Raw genomic sequence first — 22,290 nt, forward strand, 5'->3', positions numbered from 1 at the left:
TAACATATAATCAGAAATTCTTAAAGTAGTGACAAATCTAGTCTGATTTAAATTTGTAGAACAGAAATAATCATACCTCTCTTCCACTTTCTCCACTGAGATCATTTAAGGTTCTTTTTTTTGCTCTAGTTGGTCCAATTTCTGATGCTGATCTCTGATTGCAATGTGTGTGTGTGTGTCTCCCTTCACCACATTCTGTAGAAAACACCAGCACTGCGACTGCAACTGATAAAGAATTAATGATTTTTGGAAAAGGGGGCAGTGGTTTAAGGATTAAAAAAAAAAAAAAAAAAAAAAGGCTCTAGAAATCTGCATTTATTAACCCCCCCACCCACCCACACCCACACACCTTTTGATCAAATATCTTTGCAAACGAGATAAAACATTTCCACGTGGGATCAGAATAACACAATTCTTTGTGTGTGTGTGGTGTTTTTTCTTTCCTCCTGTGTTTGATCTTAATTTTCTTTCCAGGTTACAGTAAATTATATCCTGCCATTCCTCTTTCAACTGTAACATACTGTTTCTGGCTTCTGCATAATAGCTGAGAATTCATTTTAAAATGTTTTGTCATGTGAATCATTTCAAATTTTGTTACAAAGGATGACAAAAATGGAAACAAAGGCTTAGGAGGTCTATCTCCTTCCACAGTAACATCACTGACCTGATGTTCTCCTTCCCCAGTACTTCCAGCTGTGATAACCTTTTTGGAGCTAAGCAAAATCAATCTCCTTCATGGGGGACGTAGAGGAAAGTGGCAAGTACAAACACTTCCAAATCCCTGTCCTCAGAAATTGCACTGGAGGGGGGGCAGGGAAGGGGAGAGGTGTGGGCAATGTGCGCAGCTTGCCTGCTTTGCCTGCCTGCATGATTTACCCACGCTGGAGAAATCGGAGTGTGGGTCGTAAGACGTGAGAGAGGCTGTGTCAGGTCAGACCCAAAGGTCTGTTCCGAGGGGAGCCACATCTCCTGTAATGGCCTCCTGCATTTGTCCAGAGGTGGGTGTAAGAAGAGGCCAAGCCTATGGTGATATTTTTCAGGAGTTAATTCCCCAGTATCAGCAAGTCTGTTCTCACCTAAACAGCTCCCCAACATCCAGCTCTCATACTGGGAGACTACTTTAATAACTGGAGAAAGGGTTGTTACCTCCAAGCTTGTGGTCACTGAATGAATACCAACACTCAAAAATCTGCTCATTCAGCCCATCCTTCAAGCTTAAACTGTCCAAAGCCTTGCGTAGGCTGAGGAAGCTGAGGAAGGGCTAATGGGGGCAGAAGGACAGGAAAGGGTGCATGCTTGTTTGGGCTTGGATTAGACCTGATGGATGGGAAGATCCAGGAGTTTCTGAAGGAGGGAAGGGTACATGGAGTAATAATCTGTAGAAAAAGGGAGGATGAGGGAGGAAGGGAGTCAGGAAGGGGAGACACCACCACCTCCTGGCTTCACTTCACAGTTACTCGTCATTCTGTCATTTCTCGAACTCCACTTGAATTTTACTAAAGGATCTGCCAAATCCACCCCCCAGCTCTGACGAGCCATGGGTTTCTCCCCTCAAATCCCATATATACAGTAGTAGTGGAGGTCTGAGTAAGGACAGTGATGAAGTCGCAGCTCCATGGGCATTGCAAATCACTCACTGCACCTGAGTCATTCTGGACATTTGAGGTTGTCTTTACTGGAAGAGCTTTGAGCCTGTATTTCCCACACCCTGTGGGTTTGTGACCTGGCCAGTGAGCCAGCATACTACAGCCCGTGCTTGCTGTTTCTCCTTTTAAGACTGGTTTACTTGGGTGGGGACTGGAGCACTGATTTTTACCTGCCCATCAGGTGTCCGAAGTGTCAAATAGAGAGATTTTGTTCCTTGCTGTCTGCTTTATTGGTTATCCTTCATGTCCTCCTTGGGTCTTTTTTTTTTTTGGCTTTTTAGCACAGCAGAAGGCAGTGCATATTTGTGACAGGAACAGGTTATATAAATCTCACTCTAAAAATATTGTTGTGTCTGTAAGAGTTTGAGAAGTGTATGGCTCTGGTTCATTTTGTACATTAGAGCTTTCTATGCTCGGCTGCTTTGTATGCAAAGGACTTGTCAAAGAGGAGGTGACCAAAATTTGATTTATTTTGCTTTTTTTTCCCCTCTCCACTGCCAGATAAGAGGTGGCAATTTTATAGTTTGTATTAATGGAAATGGAGGTGTTCTAGCAGAGTTTTTCTCCAGGGCAACTAGAGCTTCCTTGGAGTACAATGGAAGTGTTGCCAATTCCTGAGGCAGAAACTGAATAAATGTCTCTGAAAATCCTTGCTGAAAGTCCTTGCTCTACGTTGACTGCACCTTTCGTATCTGGAGAGGTATTCGGTGGCAGCACCCTTCCCTCCATATTCTTTTTGAAGCTGCCTTCTCCTTAGTGTAAGCAATCCCTGAGCCTTGAGGAAAGAAGCATGGTGGTGTTCAACTGAAGGTATTAATGAGTTGCTTTAAACAGCAAGCAGCCAGTTGGAGCTGGGGCTATATAAAAGCAAAGCTGGTCCTCGTTTGGTTATTTTTTTTTCCCTTTTCCCACCTTGAAGCTTCCATGTGCTTTGGAAGTGCACTGTAAATAAACGCCTTATTACACGTAGTGTATCGAGAAGTCTCTTTAGAAGCAGTGTTCTTCTGCTCATGTAGTCCATGAAACAATACGTGGCCCATACAAGTGATGTTTGTTAAGGGTAGTAGTGTGAATAGGAGCAATAGCATCCATATAGTCAAAGATTAGTTTTTAATAAAACCATCAGATACTGTTAAGAAGGGAACTGATAACATTAGTACTGATCCTACCAACATACCAATGTTTAAATGAACAGCTACTAGTAAAAAGCTAGACAGCATCAAATCTAGTCCAGCACGCTAACTTAAACAGATCAATGTTAAAAGGAAAAGAACATCCGACAGCACTGGGAAGACTCCTTTTAGTTAGATGTTTGTTTTGGTGTACATCCAGTGCTTGTTACATTAGAAAAAAAAATATGCACTTAAACGCAAGGTGGAAAAATCTTAGGATGGTATAGTGTCAGTTATTTACTTTTCAAATTATAATATATGTAATTAATAAACACCTTTCAAACATCTTGTAGCAGCTCATATAACAAGTGGAATTCAGTTGCACAAGTAATACAGAAATTGTGCTGCAAGCTGGTTGAGATCGCTATGCAAGCAGTCTCTTGATTGCTCTGCAGTGGACGTGAGAAGAGTTTAGTCCTCTGTGCAATAATGAGCATCCTCTCTGCTGCTGTGTGCTCCCTCTCTGCCATTATTGCTGCTCCAGCTCCACACGTACGTACAGTAATGCAGAGCCTTCATTTGTCCCATCTTTTTATTCTCTGATGCACACACCCTTTTTCTATGTAAGTCTTCTCTTTATACACACCCATAATTTTAAATTGCTGGGGGTAGAAATGAGTTATATTCAGAAGGGGTAGTTAAAAAACAATTTTCTAAAATTTATTTCCTTTCTTTAAGTAGAAAACAACAGAGCTTTTTTGTTGTTACATGGAGGAGCCTCTCTAATATAAGATGAGGCCGACTGATAAGATCAGGAAACAGCTACTTACATACGGCACTGATGAATATATAAAAGAAAAGGAAGAGATTTTCCTCTCTAATCTTACGTTTGGGTCTTTTAGATGTTTTATTGCAGGTTTAAGGGAGATTGTTTTAGAATTGTTTGCACAAAATGAGTCATAATACTTGTAAAATTATTTTTTCTTTGTTTTCGCATCTGTGTCGTGTTTTACATAAGTAAAAGGAAAGTACTTAAGTCAAATTATTTGTATTCACAGTTCAGTTTTTTTGTTTTGTATTTTAATTCAGGCAGTCCAAATGTTTGTTCTGTTGTTTAGTCTGAGAAAAACATGCATGAATAACTATATGGGCTTTGGAAAGCAACATGTTTGTTTAGTTACTAGCAGTAGATGGCTCTCTTTTTATGCTTTTACTCATTCTTAAGTTAACCCACGTGTGAAGCTTGTACGTTATATATTTTTTTGCGGAAGTTAACTATATATCCAGTGCAGAGTTTTTTCTCAATCTATAGCAATTAGAATTCCCAAACAAGGATGGTTGGGTCAGATGGTTGGGTGTGTCTTTAAGAAGGTACCGTGTCTATAACATAGCAGGGGTTTTGCACAGTGTTTGCTGATGAAGAAACGCTTTGTCTTGCTGTTTAGTTTTTGTCACAAAAAGATCATTAATGTATGAGTTGTTTATGCTATGCTTCTGTGCATCTCAGTTGTTCTCTTCGTCTTTTTGGCTTTGTTTGACTTTTTAATTTTAGCATTCAGTCTTGTGCTAACTTAATGCTTTTTAATAACAGACCTTTCTTTGTGCAAAAGGTCTTCATATTGTTCTTTATCTAAGATATATCTGCAGGGTTTCATGTGGCTTAATCATTATGTTCTGTAGCACTTTAATGAAAGACTCTTTGCAAATGAGAATAAATGATGGCTTCTCCACATTGTGTAATTGAAGATTTCAACCTCAGGATGTGTGTGGTTTGAGCTTTCATATATATATATATATATATATGAAATGAAAAATCATTTATTTTCTTTATATTATTTCATCATACATTGTTTGATTCTTAGAACAATGCCCTCATAGTAGGTGGTATAAGTGTATTCTGTGGTTTCCAAGCTGGAACATACTGCTGAGCTTTGCTCCGAGCAGCATTTAAAAAGGTCATAAATCACACAGATAATTGAAGCTTGTCTGCTTTCACACTATCTTTTTTTATTAATGAGTAATAATATTAATTAGATATGGAAAGAAAAAAGATTCTGTAGAATTGTACAGCTTAATAGGAAAGAAGTGGGAGGGTCATTTTACTTTGTTGCTAGGAAGGTATTTTGGGGTAAGAGCCATAGTAGAAAAAAAGTAATGAAAAGAAGTGAACTGCAGAGAAGAACTGGTGCTGAAATAACAGGTTTGGAAAGAGTACAGAAAAGGGACTGAAATAGAATGAAATTAATGTTGAGAGGTGTGTAGTTAAAAGTGGAAAATGTGAAGTTGAAATACTGAGTCAGCACACATTTTAAATGTGAAAAATTGCATCATTTAGTAGTAAGAAAAGAAAGATCGTAGCTAGCTACAGGACAGTGACTTTGGATTCCTAAGATTGGAAGATTACTTTCTTTACACATCCAAACTATGGACAAGAAGTGATAGAGCATTCAAAGCCATGCGTGTTTTCTTCTTTTTTTTTTCTATGCTATTATGGAAAGGTCTGTGCTTGAGCTTTGTGATGCTTTGTGCGTGTTCTCTTAAGGGGGTTTAAAAAAGGGGGAGGGAGGAAGGACATCATTTGCATTCCTGCCTGCCTCTGAACACTGATGCCACTGACTAGACAGAAGGAAAGAAAAAAATGAGGTGTAAAGGGGGAAGCAGCTGCCTTCTTTCAGCACTCTTTGTCTGATGTACCTGATACACCATGAGCTACAGATACAGAAGGAAGGTAAAAACTAAAGTGAGCTCAGAACAGGGGACCAAAAGATTGTCTTCCTGGAGATGGCACCAGAAATTATAACAGCAGGGTAGGTCAACTGGCCAAAAGGTAACAGAGCTGAATGCCTGTTTTCGTTCTTTGTATGGAGGAATCTGTAATGGAATTTATGGTATAAGCGATATGATAGAAAATTAGAATTTAAAGACAAAAAGGTAGTAGTTTGCTGTTGGAATCAGTGGATAGTTGGTAGGGGGGTTGGTTGAGGTGGGAAATCCTGGTCAGAAATAAATTACTGGAAGTCATGGTAGTAGAAGAGATTCCTCAAAGGCATGTAAGAGACAAAGGAAGTTGCAGATGTCCAGAAGCTGATGGGAGTGTATCAGCTATTATTGAAAGTCAGTGACTACAGGTGATTGCAGGAAGGTAACAAAGTTTATGGATGGTGTGCATAAAGGTTCCCAACATGGTAGTTACTGGAGGTGCCTGGTGTTCGTGTCTGGTCTGCTGAAGGAGCTCTGTTGGAGAATACAGGCTCAACATCAATGTAGAGACTGAAGGAGATGTGCTTGAACAACAGCTGAGATTTTGTGATTAAACTATGGCAGGGAAGGGGTGTAGGAGACCTAGACTAAAGTCACGAGTCAGTGGGAAGAAATAATCTGGCCAAGAGATGCAGAAAGGCTTTCAGTGCAGTTGAGCTGAGCTATCAAAAGATACTGGAGGTGGTACCAGGGGATTGGTAGAAATGGAAGGGGTTATGATGTAGCCACAGAAACTGTGTTTCTGGGGTGAGAAGCCTGCAAGAGAGAGCTTGAAGTAAATAAAATGGGAATTTTATACAAGATGGGAAGGATATAACAAAGGTAGTAAGTAAGCAATAGGACCAAAACTACTAATAGCATCAAAGGGTTAACAATGACTGGGGCAGGAGCTGGAGGCAGTAAGAGTAAAGATTGTGTTGCTGAACCAGGAGAATGAAGAGGTTGCCGTAAGTGAGCAAGGTGTACCAGGAGGAGGAAGGAAGGAAGGTGATAAGTGATGGAATGGTGGGTGGGTGGGGAAGACCCAGGTTTTATCGGCTTGAAAGGAGGAAGAAAGGTGCACACATCATTGCACCAGAAGTTGTGGAGAAACTAGTAGGGGGAGGAGGTGGTAACAAAACTGAGTGGAGATCTGTGAGAGCTAGGAGGTGGTGGAGTTGAAACAGAACCATACCTAGCTGTTAGTTAAAGGTAGAGCAGGATTTGGAGAGGGAAGGAGACTTCTTGTTCTTTCCCATCTGAAAATCCTAACTCATCAAGCCTTGGAGATGAATATGGAGGTTGATGAAAAAAGATAGAAGAGGGTGATCTGGGCACGTACTAAAAGAGTACACGGGGAAAAAAAGGAAAAAGAAGCAGCTCTTAAATGCCTGTGGCCAGACTGTAAAGAACATAGTGGAAGAAAAGAGGGAGTGTTCCCCAAAATAAATAAATAAATTGGCCATCCTGCAAAGTAACCTACTTTGGGTTTGAAGTGATCATTTATCCGCGTGGCTAGGAGGAGCCACTGGCATTGCAGCAATTTAGCTGTACTCAGAAAGGGGATGGGAGAAATCCCGAGTTCTGCATAGACAAGAAGGAGTTAATGCTTGTCGAGCATTCTTCTTATACAAATTAAGTCCAGAGCACAGCAGCAGCCTCACCAGCAGGAGCAGATGCTAGGCAGTGATGCAACCTGTGTTATTTACTTAGGCCTCTGTAGTGACCTCAGTGGCTTGCAGACAAAGGATACACATATCTGGAGGTAGGTAACATACTGATACCTTCTTTATTCAGCCCTTTTTCTTCTATTGGAAACAAGCTCCTGTAAACATCCTCCGTCAAGCAACAGGGGAACAGCTTATTTTTAGCATGGTTTCGGAACGGGAAATAAAAAAAGCCCTGAAAGAACTGATTTCAGTTTTTCTGTTTTTGTACGATTATAACCAGGAACGTTTAGAAGCCATGATGCGGCGGTCCCTTGAACGCAGCCAGCAGCTGGAACAGAAGCAGAAGCGATGGTCGTGGGGAGGAGCACTGGCTGCAGGCTCAGGAGGGAGAGACGGTAAGAGAAACAGGCTGCCTGCATTGCAGATCCTGAAGTGCAAAATGCGTGAGGTGGTGGAGATAGTAAGGAGGATGCATTTTATAGTTAGTGTGGTACTGCAGGGGCTACTGCCCTGGGGCGTGAATAAATGCTTTGTAATTGCTCGCCAGGCTCCCTCTCTCTAACACTTGGTGAGGAAAAAAGGTCACTCCTAACTTCAGGAATGCAAATCTTTTTAATAGAGTAATCAGAATCTGTTTTGAGGATGACAGATGCTAAAATCAAAATTTATGCTCTTTCTCCCTTATTCTCTTCCCCCGCATTGTCTTCCCGTGCATACAGTTAGCAAATTTAATATTCGCTGAAGGACTAAGTGCTGTCCAAGCCTTGCAAAAGACGATCTGTTATTGTTTGGTACTTCTAAAAACCTGACGGGAATTTCTAGATGACTATGCAGCATCTTCAGTTTAATTTTTTTTTCTCCCGCATACTTTTGCTGTCGCTCTTTTTGATTTGACTTCAGAAAAAATATTTTTTTCATAATCAGTCATGTACTGCTTTTATATTTCAAAAATATGCATGTTTTCTGTTTTAAATCATAATTTATTTTAATTTGTCAGGTTTTAATAAACTGTAGTTATAGGGAAACGTATCCATGTTTACGTGGTAATGACCTTTTTTTAAAGCAGTGTGTAAGTATATATAACTCTAAAACAGCAAACTGTTTCATGCCTTAATTTTCATGGAATGCCATCAAAAAAGCCAGAAAATTAAATATACGTGATAATCAAAGAAGTCTTTCATACTCTGAGAAAGAAACCGATTTGTCTTTGTGATGCAGTTTATGCTTAATTCCACCTCCCCCAACTTATTCAGTAATTTTTCACCTCTTTTTGCTCTGATTTTTCTGCTGTGTAGGTGAATCAGAAAATACCCCACCCCCTGTTCTAGGTTTAGCTGCCAACACCCTTCCTCCAGACCCTGTGACCTCTACCGCTCCTGCTGATTCCTTCAATGGTATTTCAGAGAATCACAGTACCATCGTGTCTCGTTTATAACTGTTCTAATCACCGTAATCCATCCACTGATCTTGTCCTCCCTAACCACAGTTTTCTTGTTATTTCAGTCTGATAACTCTACAGCATTACCCTTAGTGATGTGGACCAAGTGTCTTTTTTAATTTCCTTTTAATTTTCTCATGTGGAGCAGTGCATGCCTCACATTCCAACACAGTAGAGGCATTTCATGATTTTCGCACTAACTGTAGACTTCTACAGCTCAGATCCTCATCTCTGTTAATTCTGTGGGTACCGTGTGTGTTTGTGTGTGTGTAAATATAAATATGCATATATTACAGTCCAAATGTACGTGTGCAGGTGCTGTTTGGAAAAAAATCAGTAGGAGAAAATGTGTTACGGAGACAGTGTTTCATCAGAACAGTCCTCTTTTCTCATCTCAAGGGCCTTTTTCTGCAATATTTTCGGAATGAGCACACTTGGTATAAACAGCTATGCTATGTTTTCAGCCTCTTGAAGTGGGTTTTGGCCATGCTGGTATTTGTAACAAACTCAGATAGTTGACTTTTTGTTTAGGCAATCGTGTTTTGTTTTCTTTTTTGTTTTCAGTTTTATCTATTTTATTATTTTTAACTGTTCCCCCTAAAAGGACTGTGAAGTAGATAGCTCTCCAAGATTAAGAACGAATTGCATATAGGACTTCTAATTTTGATTTCAAATGTACATGACATTTTGAAAATATAATGCAGCCAGTGCTTTAAGAACTAGGTTTCTTCTCTCCCCCAGGAGGAGGAGTGAGGCTTGACTATTCCTCCTGCAGAATGCAGCCTATTGGTTGCTGGGCCCATGCTCTTGCAGAACTACTATTTTTGCGCAAACAGATTCAAATTTTTGTACTAATCGTTGCTCACGTACAAAGATTTGGATATGCAGCTCATGTGTGCTACCTGCTTTGCAAAGCATTGTCTGCTTTTCTAAAAAAAAAAACACACAGAATTGTAGTTTACTGTAGTAAGTGGAGGCAAATCTCGCAGACCCCACTGAGGGGGTTTCTTTGGATGTTATAGGGATTGTAGTAATTTAGGTGCTGCAGATTGGGGCCACGTATGTGTCTTTAGTTGAAAGTATTTTTGTTTTTGAAAAAAAATAAATTTAAAGGGCAAAGAGTCTGTGCTTCACTGTGCTTCTGAGTATCATGCAGTTATCATCATAGAGGAGTACACTCTGGTAATAACGGTTGTTGAATAGCATTTTCCAGTCATTCTGTTGAATAAATGGCAAGGGAGGAAATGAGATGTGCTCAAACAAGCTTTGTCAAGCAGTATGCGAGAAGAAATAACAGGGAAAAAAAATACACTTGGGGTAGTACCAAAAAGCTCTCCCCCCCTCTCCTTAGGTAACTTTCTGCTTGTGCTGATACTGATCATCTTGTATCAGAATGGCTTCACTCATTCAGCCCTGATACACAGCTATTCGCCTGTGGCACTCTAAAACACAGGCTGTTATGTACCTGAAATGTTAAATTCACAAGCAGAAAAGTTGCATCCCAAAGCATGTCTTAAAAGACGCTGGTCCTTTGGCAGTCGGAACAAGCATATCTCATGCCTTAGTCATCCAGCGCTGTGATCAGTGGCAAGGGCCATGAGTACAAATGCAAGGTTAATTTGGGGAGTTTATCAACACCGTGATAAGAATACAAATATCTTCAATGCGTCTCTCTGCAGCATGTGACAAACTTTCAGCTTCTACAATGAACCTGCCAAAGCAAATGGAATCGCCAATCAGTAAGCGCCTCTCCTCCTCCACAGCGGCAATAACACATTCCCCCGACAGAGGCAAGTGAAAATGCTGGTCTCCTGCCAGCATAAACTCTCCTTCTGCTTAAAAGCAATTCTTTCTGTCCATATATCTATGCAACTCTCTTATGTCTATTATTCAAAAGCCATTAAACACTTGGGGGGCTGTAAGTTAACTATTGATATGAAATACAATAAAACAGTTCAATAGCCTGTCCCAAGACTATGCTGCCTTGCTGGAGATCCTAGGCCAGGGACAAATGGTGTGGTGTTGGCTTTTTTTGGTGTTCTTTTTTTGTTTACTGATTCTTTTTAAACTTTTGATACTGTAGCAAACAAGATTGTACATGCTGTGACTGCAGCAATTTCCCATAACTCTACAGCTTGTAATCTTTTAGCCAAGTAATGAAAAACAAAGCAAAGCAAACAAGGCTGGACAATAGATACGGGACGTACAATTGGCAGAGGTACGTCCCATGAGTCACTTGGGAGACCTCAGTCGGGTGACCAGAGTTTCAGAGCTCTTTGATTTGATTTGAAGCCCTGATCCATGAGAGACTCAGCAAAAGATGATCATCTTGCAGGATTAGTGGTTGCTAAACACTGACGAAAGGACTGAAGGATTTATCCCTCTGTGAACTGTTTGGATTTTTTCTGTTTTGTTTTGTGTCTTTTTTTCCTCTTCCCACCTTTCCTCTGACTTTTTTTAACTGAGAAAAAAAATGCTGACTGAAATAAGAGACAGTAAAGGCTCATTTCTAGAATGAAAAGAGAAAATATATTTGCTTTCATTTCTGAATTGCTTAGTGAGAACTCATCAATAGCTTTGAGATTATTGTGATATGTGGCTTTATATATGCATGCAATAAGAACATCTATAAATATCTTTCTTATATAGTTGGTGCTTATATTTAGAGAGTAGAAGGGAATGCAGGCATATTGTATAAGATTTATATAATGCAGTGAGACTGCAAATTTTAAATGCGTTCCAGTATGGTTGGCACACTAGAGTGTAGCTGCGCTGTCACACCAACTATTTCACCTTTCTACTGGGGAAGAAAGCAAATGTTTCTCATGCTGAGTCACGAAAGCCGCCATTTTGTGGAATGGAACACTACTCAGTGTAAGAACAAAATGCAACATAGTCTTAACCTTACTATATTTATTGTACAGGTTGAAAAATAATTTAAAGTGGTGGAGGAACAAGAAATTCCTTTTTAGAGGCAATGAGAATTATCTTTAAGTATTTAAAATCTCAAACGCTTCAAGACTTTCATTTCATTTAATCATTTCATTGTTTTGTTTCTGTTATTTTAACATAGTTTTGTTTTGTTGCATTTTAAATTTTAATTTATTTGCTCCCATCCTTCAGCTCACCGCATGCATCTTAGTCCAATGGAAAACTTTATTGTTTCTCGGCTGCTGACTCCCACACAGTCATCTTTAGCCAGAAGCAGAAGTACATTAGTGCTTTCTGAGCAGTACAATAATCCAGGTAAAAATGCGAATTTTTGAAACCTTTAAGGTATGTTTTGGGTTGCATTTGAGTAGTTGCTTAAAGAAATTGGAATACTGTGAACCAAATGACAATTTATATGCTAGCACAAAGTAGACTATTAACTAAGCTGTTCTTGATAGTATTGTTGTCGTCTTTTATATCCAAATAGTATGCAGAACAAAATTCCCAGTGTACCATTTGTGCCTTTACTATTTTTATCAGGGTTACAGTTCTTTGCTGTTAAATCACTTTTTGTCTTTAACTCCATGTGTATGTCTATTACTTTTGTATGTATGTATATACATACAAATATATATACTAAATGATATTTACTTAAAGGAAAAAACATAGACACATTGATTTGGAAGGTATCAGTTCTAGAAAATACTTCTCTTTAAGAAACTAAAAAATTAGGGATGATGATTACTGTTCCTATGTGTAAATGGCAGTCTTAATAAACTCCTTATTTTGCAAACGTGAAAAATTAATGTTTCTAGTCCTACTAATACTTAGGTACGGGCCTGACTTTGAGTAATTCCTAGTTAAAAAGTTATGCCTGCTGTCATAGTGTTTGCAGAAACAAGGAAAAAAAGTTTAATAGCTTTTCCCACACTTTTATTCAAAAGCAGAAAAGCAACCAAAAACCAACATAAAAATAAACCAAACACCTGTCTGCCAAAGGAAACTTAAGGATAAAACTGGTTAGACAGTAGATGGATTACCATCTTCATGTTCTATATTTTCATATGTTGTAATTGCAGTAGGCTCAGGTCCTACATCTGTGATTTTTAATACAAAACATTTTAAAAATTAATTACAAAGTAATTGTACTTTCCTTTGTGCATTACTTCTTGTTGTAGTGCATAAGGATGTTGGTTTTGAATGACCCTGAAATTACTTCCCTCGGTTTTAAATTAAAGGTAGCACCTGCTAGGAGCAGAAATGTTGTCATACAGTACTTTGCCCATGAGAAAATTCCCGGTTTACTTACTGTTCAGGGAGCAACTACTGCCAAGACTAAAGGGGAAAAAAAAAAACCTACTCAAAACTAGATCAGTATATTCTGCTGAAAATTTTGAGGTGAATTGCTTGGACCACCTACAGATGTTGTTTTCTATGTTGTGTTTGATATTGAAGAAATCAATAGGGACTTTCTTTGTCCTTCTCCAGTCATTTTGTTTGTAAACTCTCAGCCTTATCTCCCTCCTCATCACAGAGTTTTTAAAGTAGCACGCTGGCATGTCTGACAAGGATGCAATTTGGCCTGCAGATCGCCTTTTCCCTGAGCTGAAATTAGAATGCTGATTCTGGGAATAACTCTGAACCAGAGTCCTCTTGTCATTTCTTTGCAAGGCGATCGACCTGTAGCACAGATTGCAAAGAACATCGATACCCAGTGTCCATTGATGGTTTTGACTGTAGCTGTCAGCGAAAAGGTTGAAGGAGGATCTCTTATTTGAAGTGTACTTCTCTCAACAGAAGTAACTTCCTGAGCAGGGAATAGGGTCTTTATTTTTCACAGTGTATACCATGCCTCCTGAGATCATGTTTGGGCCGAAATTGCTCTGCTGCTGTATTCTCTGTAAGTTCAGAAATGAGGATCCTCACTTTTAAGACACTTTCTTTAAGGCAAAGCATTGTTAATATAGTTCCAGATATTCAGGCAAACAGTTTTTATTGGAAGCTTATAATTCATTTTTGTTACGGTTGAAGTAGAAGTACCTTAAGCAGCAATCAAGTTTCTGAACATTTTTATTAACATTCAATGAACTTTTGTCCAGTTGCTGGAAAGTCAGTCAAGAAAAACACAGCCCCAGTTAAACTTGAAAGCATGCAAAAAGGCATCATAAGAGATGCTATAGGAATGCCCTTGATACTTTTTTAAAAAAAAGTGTTCTCCTTAAAATTTGTGTGTAATTAACATTTTTCCAAAGTCAGTATCCTTCTCAATGTTGGTGAAATAAAGTAAGGCTGTAAACACTGTCACTTGGTTACAATTTGCGTGTTTCGTATTAATAAAGCATATAGTCTGTTGACTGTTCTATATGTCTGTGAAAGTTTCATCTTAGAAAGCAATATGAATGAAAAAAAGATTTAAAATATCTCGTTTTTTTAAAACCCTGTTCATATTGCAAGTAAAAAAAATATCTAGAAAGAATTGCTTTGTAAAGTGCAACGCGTGTGTCCTATTCAAACCTCATATTTGCCACTAATAACAATAACTGAAATACCTACAGCAGCATTTAGTTTAGAATTTATTTAAATAATTTAAGTATTATTCTGAAAGGCAACTGAGATGTTTAGGAGCCTTGGCCATGTTTAGGCTTTTTAAAAATATAAAAAAAAAATCTTTACTCTTCTATCCCCCTTCCTGTTTTACAGTATCTGTTCAAAAGTTACCCAGCTAGAATTATTTTATTACACTTTTTATCATATTGACAGGAAGCCAGAGTTTTCAAAAGAGAAAATAATCATAGTCACAGTCAAGTGATTCAAAAAGTATATGAGAGTGGTATGTTAGAGATAATTAAAAAAAAAAATAATCTTATAGAATGTTACTTTTAGTTGAGGCATTTTTAATAAATACCAGACTATGTTGAATGTGTTACATAATGTGATATTTGTAAATGCTTTTTAAAAAACTTGAAAAACAACCTTTGAAGATTATAACATAGAAGTATGCTGTTTTCTCCTCTCCCTTGCCTCCTCTGTTTGTGCTCCCTTTTACTCTTGCTATTGTACTATAACTCTTTAGTATTCCATATCTGTCCTCGTGTAGCACCAGCTAGTCCTCTTAAATCTCCCTACAAGCCTTCCCCCACCCGAAGCACAGACAGAAAGAAGGCAACTTCACCCTCCACTTCGGATGCCATGAAAGGGGCGGCTGCAGCTGAAGCTACTCAGGTGGGTTTAGAATGTTCTTGATTTCACTTCTGGGTAAACTGATGTGGCTTCTGCTTGTTAACTTTCACTTTATATTCATAAAAATAAAGTGATACCCCTTTTGTAAGAAACAGCTGTAAGAAAATAAGTCTTGCATGCATCTGTTGTTTTCACATTTCTGCTTAGTAACATTTTAACATTTTCCTCCTCCCGGGAGTCAATGTTAAGCAATGGTATTTGGAACAACACCTTTATTTTCAGGGGAGTGAGATTTCTGGTGCTGAAGTGCATACATCTAGAATTGCCTGTAACTTCTGGGAATGGAGATGACAAACAGGATCTCTCTACCACATATGACTGACTATAAGTCAGTCCAGTCTTGCTGGTTAATTAGCAAGATTCACATATTTTGGTAACTTGCCAGAAGTATTGGCCATGCCTGTCTTTTATTCAAGTTGCTTGACTCTCTTGTAGACATTTTATATGCTGTTTGCTTAAAAGTTGCGTTATTGATCCACTGTAGTTTCCAGAAAAGCGAAGGCAAATAAATCATTCACCTTCACTGAGTTTACACAACCTAAGACAAGTTCTAGAAAACTTATGTTAGGGCTGTAAATTTGTGTTTTATAAGATCCTGTGTCTTGGAATAGTTAAATGGTAGGGGGTTTCATGCTATCTGAATTGGGTGCAAGTGAGGGGACCGGAGCTGGGAGCTGTAGTTTTGCGTCGAGTCTGACTTAGGTGCAATTCACAGTGTTACATCCAGCACTGTTTGTGGTTGTACTACTGACCATGTCTAAGAGAACTTGCAGTCTGATTTTGATTTAGACCCTCTACCCTCAAGAACTTCTGGAGATACAATGCTCTGATATGTTTTTTTATATTTGCAACTTGTACACTATGTCCATGCAAGACATGATTATTTTTTATGTATATGGGGAAAAAAAATTCACGTCAATTGTGAGCTGCTGTTTAAAAAACTTTTGTATGTTACACAAATCTGTTTATGCCATCTTTTTACTATAACTATCAAATACATTTTTGAAATGTTGCTCATAATTATGGAAACTAAAATGAATGGTGTTTCTAGACTGAGAAAATAAAGAAAGAGAAGCGACCCACCACACCCAGTTCTTCATCTGGTATGGGATCTCCTCTGAGAAGGTCTGATTCTCCAGCTGCCATGTCCAGAAGATCTGCCTCACCTGCAACACCTAAGTATGCCTTTCTTATTAGTGGTCTCTTACGCTTTGAGTTTCTTTTCACCTATAAAAAAGACAGATTCCTGAGGAACTTCCTTTGTAGTGTTGTATATAATCCAGTTAATTTTATCCATATATATTCATATATAGAGAGAAGTAGATGAGTGGATACAATATATGTAAAATCGTGTTAGTGGTCACTGGAGATGTTCTGCCTTTTCTCAGTCTGTTCAAATTATCCTTGTGCAATTCATGGTTCTTGTGAAATTTTATTAAACGTTTGTTTTTAAGCATGCTTTTGTTTTATATGATTTTGAACAAATGCACAGAACACGATTACTAACTAGAAATTTCAGCATTTAAAGTGTGCATTTCCTATTGCTGGCATTACCATCTGGATCCATCAGTATACTTAACTGTGTGTCATCTAAACCATCAGTTTTAATCTTTGTTTATTTACATACCTCTTTCCCTCACCCTGCACCATGCAGAGCTGTAGACCTGTGGCATGTCTGGCCTTACTGCCAATTGAGTTGCTTTTCGTAGTGCTCTTTTGCACACTCTCAAAACTGTAGTCTGTGCGTACAGCTTACAACTCACAAGTCTTACCAAATGTCTCTTCGGCTTTCTTGAACAGGATAATAAGTCTGGCTCAAATGCAGAAATTCTCTAAGGCCTAACTGTCAGCAGTAGTTGCCTGTTTTTTTCTTTTCTAGTCCTTGTTCATGGGTCCTGTGTTGGAAATGATCTCCTTTGGTCTGGTTATAAATATTTTTTTCTATCTGAACCTGGCTATGTTCTGGACCACTCTTGGTGATCTTTCTGACAAATTTCTTCTGCTTCAAGAGCTAGCTAGCATTCCTTCTCTGCTTCATTTCAGTGTGCAGAGTCATTTAATGGAGGAAAGATTTTGTGTGTGCATCTGGTGTTAGACAAAATGCAGGAAATCATCAGACTATTGACATTCTTCCTGTTTCAGACATCCCCTTGCATGCAGTGTGAAATTACAGTTCTTGGTTCATATTATGGGCCACAAATGCTCAAACTTTCAATATTATATCTAGAATATTATCACATTCTGAGCTATATAAATTTTGTAAATAATGTAATGATATGAAATGTTAATGATGATCAGATTTTTCAGTAAAATTTTGAGCAAATCGTGCTATGGTTGGCACTCAAAAATGTACAGAGAAAAGTTCACACTAAAAATGTATATTATTCTAGAGGTTGCTGATATTTCCTCTTCAGAATGCATTTTTCAGTTTGGTTGACCAGTATAAAAGACATACCAAGAAACATGTATAGTTAAAATGATTTGCAGAAAATGGGTTGCTGAGTGTGAAGCGTGTCATGATGGGCAGACACTGAAAAGGCTGGTACAGCTCGTTCTAGAGACATGGAGGTGGGGAAGAGATTTTGTGAAACAGGTGCTTCGTTCTCCATGGAAAAAAATATATCCAGTCTTAATTTGTAGAACTAACTTCCATAAAAAGTTAGGCAAAAATTTAAGGTGTTTTCTTTTTTTTTCCTCATATATACAAATGCAAATTATGAGAACTTTTTTATAGGAAAATGTTTTTGTTTTTTTTGCCTATGAGGAATATAGTCTGCTTTTTAGAGGAAGAAACAGATGCTGTATGGAGGAATTAAGATGCCTGCTAGTGGGTTTCTCTGTGTTTGTAAGCCCCAGATAGTTATCCTTTTTTTCTCTTCCTCTCTTCTTCAAGAGAATCTGATTCTGATCACTGCTACCAATGTATTACAGAGAGTTTAATCTCAGCATGGCCCAGTTAGAACACCCTTCTTGACCTTACGAGAGATGCAGCAAATAGAGTTTAAATCCATGTTTGTTACTGACTGCAGAAAGACAGTTGTGCTTCAGTGCTCTTGAAATGTCTCTTCAGAAATTAAAAAACAAAACAAAACAAAGTATCCTGCTCATCATATTGTACTATTATATAAAGATATGCAGTTCTTCATGCAACTCAAGTGCCAGATGATGATCTGGCTGGTCAGTGGATTTAAATGTAGGAACCTTCTTTTAGATTGTATAATCTTAGCTTTTCCTTTAAAAGTAACTGTGGAGCTTAAGAATAATTTTATTGTAATTAAGTATGTAGACAAATATTCATTATTGTTGAAAACTTTTACAAGTCTAATCTTTTTTCCATCCAGCACACCATATGGCCAAAAAATACATGTGGAAGAAACAAGAATATGTATTCAACAGCACTAGTAGTTAGTGATCCTGGATAGCACCTTAACTTTGACAGCTCTTGAGTAAAGAAGCAAGAATGGCCAGTGATTTAGATGATTAGCTGTAGGCATTTTTCTTCTTAAAAACATGTGACTTGATGTTCCAGTTTGCTTGGTATTGTTGTAGTTGTTAGCTCTTTACAGTCATCATCTTGGTTCGTGAGTGGTAGTTGCTTGCCTTCTCTTCTTGATATTTTGTTTCGTTATTAATTAAAAAGCTTTCTTTGTCATGGTAGAATAACTGAAACAGGCTCAAACAAGACAGTAAAACTGTAACCTGAACAGAGAGAGTGATTGATGGCAGAATGGATTTGCAGTAATTGCATAAATAAAATAAAAACGTTTGTGAAGGTGCAAAAAAAGATGAACTCAAAGCATAACATCCAAGAAAAATGAGTAAGCAAGTACAGACATAAAAAGAGGAAAGAAAGAAAAAAATATATGGTGAAGAATAATTGCAAGCAAGGAAGGACTTCAAAGGATGAAGAAATTTGACAAAGTAAAGATATCAAGAGGCGCCACACAAGAAAGAAGCACAAAACTATTGCTTTGAATCCAATGTACGTCAGCTGACAAAGATGACAGTTAATGGATTAGAGAGCTAGGAAAATAGATAAATGATCTTTAATTTTTACAATTGCTATTGAATACCAATTGTGTAAAATGCTTATATTCTTCAGATCTATTCACAAGTTCAATAATACCAGGATTTTAGAGTGTTTTTTTTCCCCCAGTTGTTTCATCTTCAAAGATCTATACATTAATCAGTTTATTCTTGCAGGGTCCCTCAGAGAATTGGTAAGTGTCCCATCTTATAGATTGGCAAAGCAATAATGCTTGTGTCCTTCACATGTCTTTGGGTAAATAGTCCCTTCAAAATCAATGGGACTTGACTGAATCGAGGAAGTAGGATTTAGTTTTAAGTGCCTTCAGATAAGCCATAGCAAATAAAAATGGAAAGTTCTGACAGGCCCCTACATTAGATTACTATGCCAACCCATTAACTCATGGGAGAAGGAGAAAAAAGGAGAGGGGGGAGGGAAATAGGAATATGCATCCCTGCTAGTCATTCTTGTCAGTTTCCAGCTCTCAGTTTGTACCACTAACTATCCTTTGCTGAGAGTTTCACTAACTGAACCTGTAACTTGGTGGTTCTTTTGGATAAGTAACATCCCATTGCGGCCATTGGGACATCACTGTGATTTCAGAAATACACGTGTGCTATCAAATTACAGAAAAGTGATTACATATGAATGTACAGTAGTACAAAAATGCCCAGACTTTTATAAGTTTTTAAAATGGCCCATTAGCAAGATATTTATTTTGTGGTGAACTCCTTATAGAAGTAGCTTCTATGACCCCACTAACCTAGATCTAATTTTTTTATTTGATACCTACTACATTTATTTGTATCAATCTTCGGTTTGCGTTGCAAAGATGAAAACAATGTTGGATTGAGATTATTCTGAGTTCTTTTTTCAGCAGCTAGCCTAAAGGATGGGCCAACTGAAGGTTTTGAAAACTGGTAATAGTGCAGCTATCAAATAAAACAGCAATATTCAATAGACCTATGCTGAGTTTGTGCTCTTTTAAGGAATCGAAGAGAAATAAATCTGTCCATGGCTAGAAAAGATCAAAATTAAGAGCAAAAGGAAACTGCTCTTGCAAGAGCATCACAAATGATAGAGCAAAAATGTCAGAACCCAGGAACAGTGTTTGATCAGAGTAATCTAAGAAGTAAAGTTTGAGAACATGAAAGTCCTTGGTATGGTTCCAGCAGAGCTTTTGTTGAGTTAATAGAGAGATAGGGAGGAAAAAAAAAAAGGCAGCACTGGCATTGATCTCTGCTGATCTCTGATTTAAAGTTAGCCTGCTTAACTACCATAACCAATGACCTGCCATGTACCTGGCTTTTAAAGAAGGCATGCTGTTCTTTCTCATGCCTCTTACGGACAAAATTGGTTGTGACCTCTGACTCATGTGCTACATGTACTTTGTTTTCTGTGCTTAGCCAGAATAAGCTCAGAACTCCTCTGCTGAGCTTACTTGTTCATGGGACATTATTCTGCAGTATGGGCTACTACTACCTCTCTTTAACTGAAATAAGAGCCTCTGTAACTTAAGCACCGGTGGATTCTCAGACCCGGTAGAGATTCTTGCAGTGCACGTAGGGGTCATGGTGCAAATGGCTTCCCCTGTGTCAGCATGGGGGCAAGAGGAGAAGGATAAGGCTTCATGGAGGCAGGAAGATGTTTCTTGTGCTTTTGCATTCACCTGTAAAATCTAGTGACTTGGATTACCTAACTTTTACACAACTGATGTGTTACCACTTCTAGGATTTTCAGGAGTCTTTTAATTAATCAGTCTCCATCAGGTATGCTTCCTGTGTTCCCACAGTCTTACCAGCATGTCATTCCATTCCCTTCCTTTTCTCCCAAGGCAAAAAAAAAACAAAAAAACAAAAAAACAACAAAACTTTTTTTAAGCCCAAGCAGACCCCAGTGCAAGCATTGATCCGTTTGCCTTAATGATCCTATTTGCTGTCTTTGCAATCAGTTTGCCCCTTTCGGGGGGGGGGGGGGGGGAAGTGGTGTCAATCTAAATACTAGTAGTAGGAAAGCTTTACACATTAACAGTTCTGCCTGTGCTTAGGAATGTTAAAAATGCTAAGTTGACAATGTTTAAATACAAGGGGGAAAAACAATGTTTAATAATTTATTCTGGCATCAAATAAATGATCTTAAGCTTCTGGAAGAAAAGATTTTCGTTCCTCATGGGCTTTCTCAGCTTTTGGCTCCTCACAGTACACTCTTGCTGTCCTTAGAGTAATCTGGCTTTTATAAGCTTCTCCCTTTTAGTTGCTTTAAAACAAGTGAAGCCATACATGTTCTTATGGCCAAAGAGTTATAAGGAAAAATCTTGTAGGTCTTAAAGTTCAAGATGTTTTACTTCATACATTTAGGACATGTTTATAGTCCAACAAGTAAGTTGTACAGTCAGTTTGCGCTAATTCCTATGCGGTCCAAGATACGTGGGTCTCACGAGTAGACTCCTTCCTGCCAGCCTCTTTAATTTGATTGTCACGTCTTTATTAGAGAACAATTACTTATTTCTGTACTAATACTGAAAATGACTCAGTCTCAGTTATGACTGTTTTGCTTCTCCTGTCAAAACAAGTTAAATAGAAAGCCTTGCAGGAAATACGTGGCAACGTCAAATGTAAGACAGCAAGATAGGACTATGCATTGAAACAGTGTCTCATTGGCAAGAAGCATCCTCTGTGCTCTGGAGAAACATAGAGGTTGTTTGCTTTCTACTTACACATTATATTTTTATGAGATGAAATGGTGTAATGGTGAGGCACTTCTTTGAGACTGTACAGAAGTAGGTAGGGACTTTGAAATCTGTCTTTAGAAGGGCTTGGGAATTGCATTTGTATCCTGAAGAGAAAACTAAAGGCAGTGATAAAAACAGACTAGACTCACACCAACTGATGTTAATCAGCTTTTTCCATTGCTGTTTTTTGCAAGAGATGGAAACAGTGACATGCCTCTCCACATCTTCCAACGCCCGTTTCTGTCCAGGAGCAGCAGGAGTGGGCTGCACCACACGGCAGGCGATCCAGGAGCTATGGGTGGCAGCAGGGCAGGCAGGGACAGGGAGCTCACTCACAGGGCCCCATCCCGCAGCACCCAAAAAAGGTGACCAGGGCATGTCAGGTGTTGGTGACCAGTCAGCTAAGAGTCCAGTGACAGCCAGCAAAGGCCTGAATAATTATTCATGTCTAAGGACAAACCAGGACATCAGGATCATCAGGGTATGAGGCTGGGTGCGGTTGTACAGCTTAGCTCATGGGAGGAGCAAGGTCAAGGAGCTGAGCTTACAGGGAGTTCCTGGGCCTGAGGGCAGAGGGTAGCTGAGCTGAACTTCAAATTTAGTTGGGTGCTACTGTTCCACTAGCCCAAGGGCTTTTGCAGTGTGCAATGGCTCTTCATGGGAACAAGAGCATACAGGCAGTGCAGTTACTCTACAGTCTTTCCCTCATAAACTGGGCAGCTTTAAGTGAGCTCCCTGTGTTCTGGTGTCTCAGCC

General features: G+C 38.6%; 1 protein-coding gene across 2 annotated transcripts in view; it reads left to right on the top strand.

Moving 5' to 3' along the window:
• Window positions 1–22,290, top strand: part of MAP7D2 (MAP7 domain containing 2) — a 78,119-nt gene that overhangs the window by 44,966 nt on the left and 10,863 nt on the right. Inside the window, exons 4-9 of one of the 2 annotated variants that reach the window (XM_050712486.1) lie at window positions 7,448–7,562; window positions 8,463–8,561; window positions 10,285–10,395; window positions 11,729–11,851; window positions 14,610–14,758; window positions 15,828–15,955. In XM_050712486.1, the coding sequence (XP_050568443.1) occupies window positions 7,448–7,562; window positions 8,463–8,561; window positions 10,285–10,395; window positions 11,729–11,851; window positions 14,610–14,758; window positions 15,828–15,955 (725 nt within the window). The remainder of the gene's footprint in view (window positions 1–7,447; window positions 7,563–8,462; window positions 8,562–10,284; window positions 10,396–11,728; window positions 11,852–14,609; window positions 14,759–15,827; window positions 15,956–22,290) is intronic. The other variant, XM_050712496.1, reaches the window with a different exon arrangement.

The sequence above is a fragment of the Cygnus atratus genome, chromosome 1, assembly GCF_013377495.2.
Source record: "Cygnus atratus isolate AKBS03 ecotype Queensland, Australia chromosome 1, CAtr_DNAZoo_HiC_assembly, whole genome shotgun sequence".
Taxonomy (NCBI): Eukaryota; Metazoa; Chordata; class Aves; order Anseriformes; family Anatidae; genus Cygnus; species Cygnus atratus.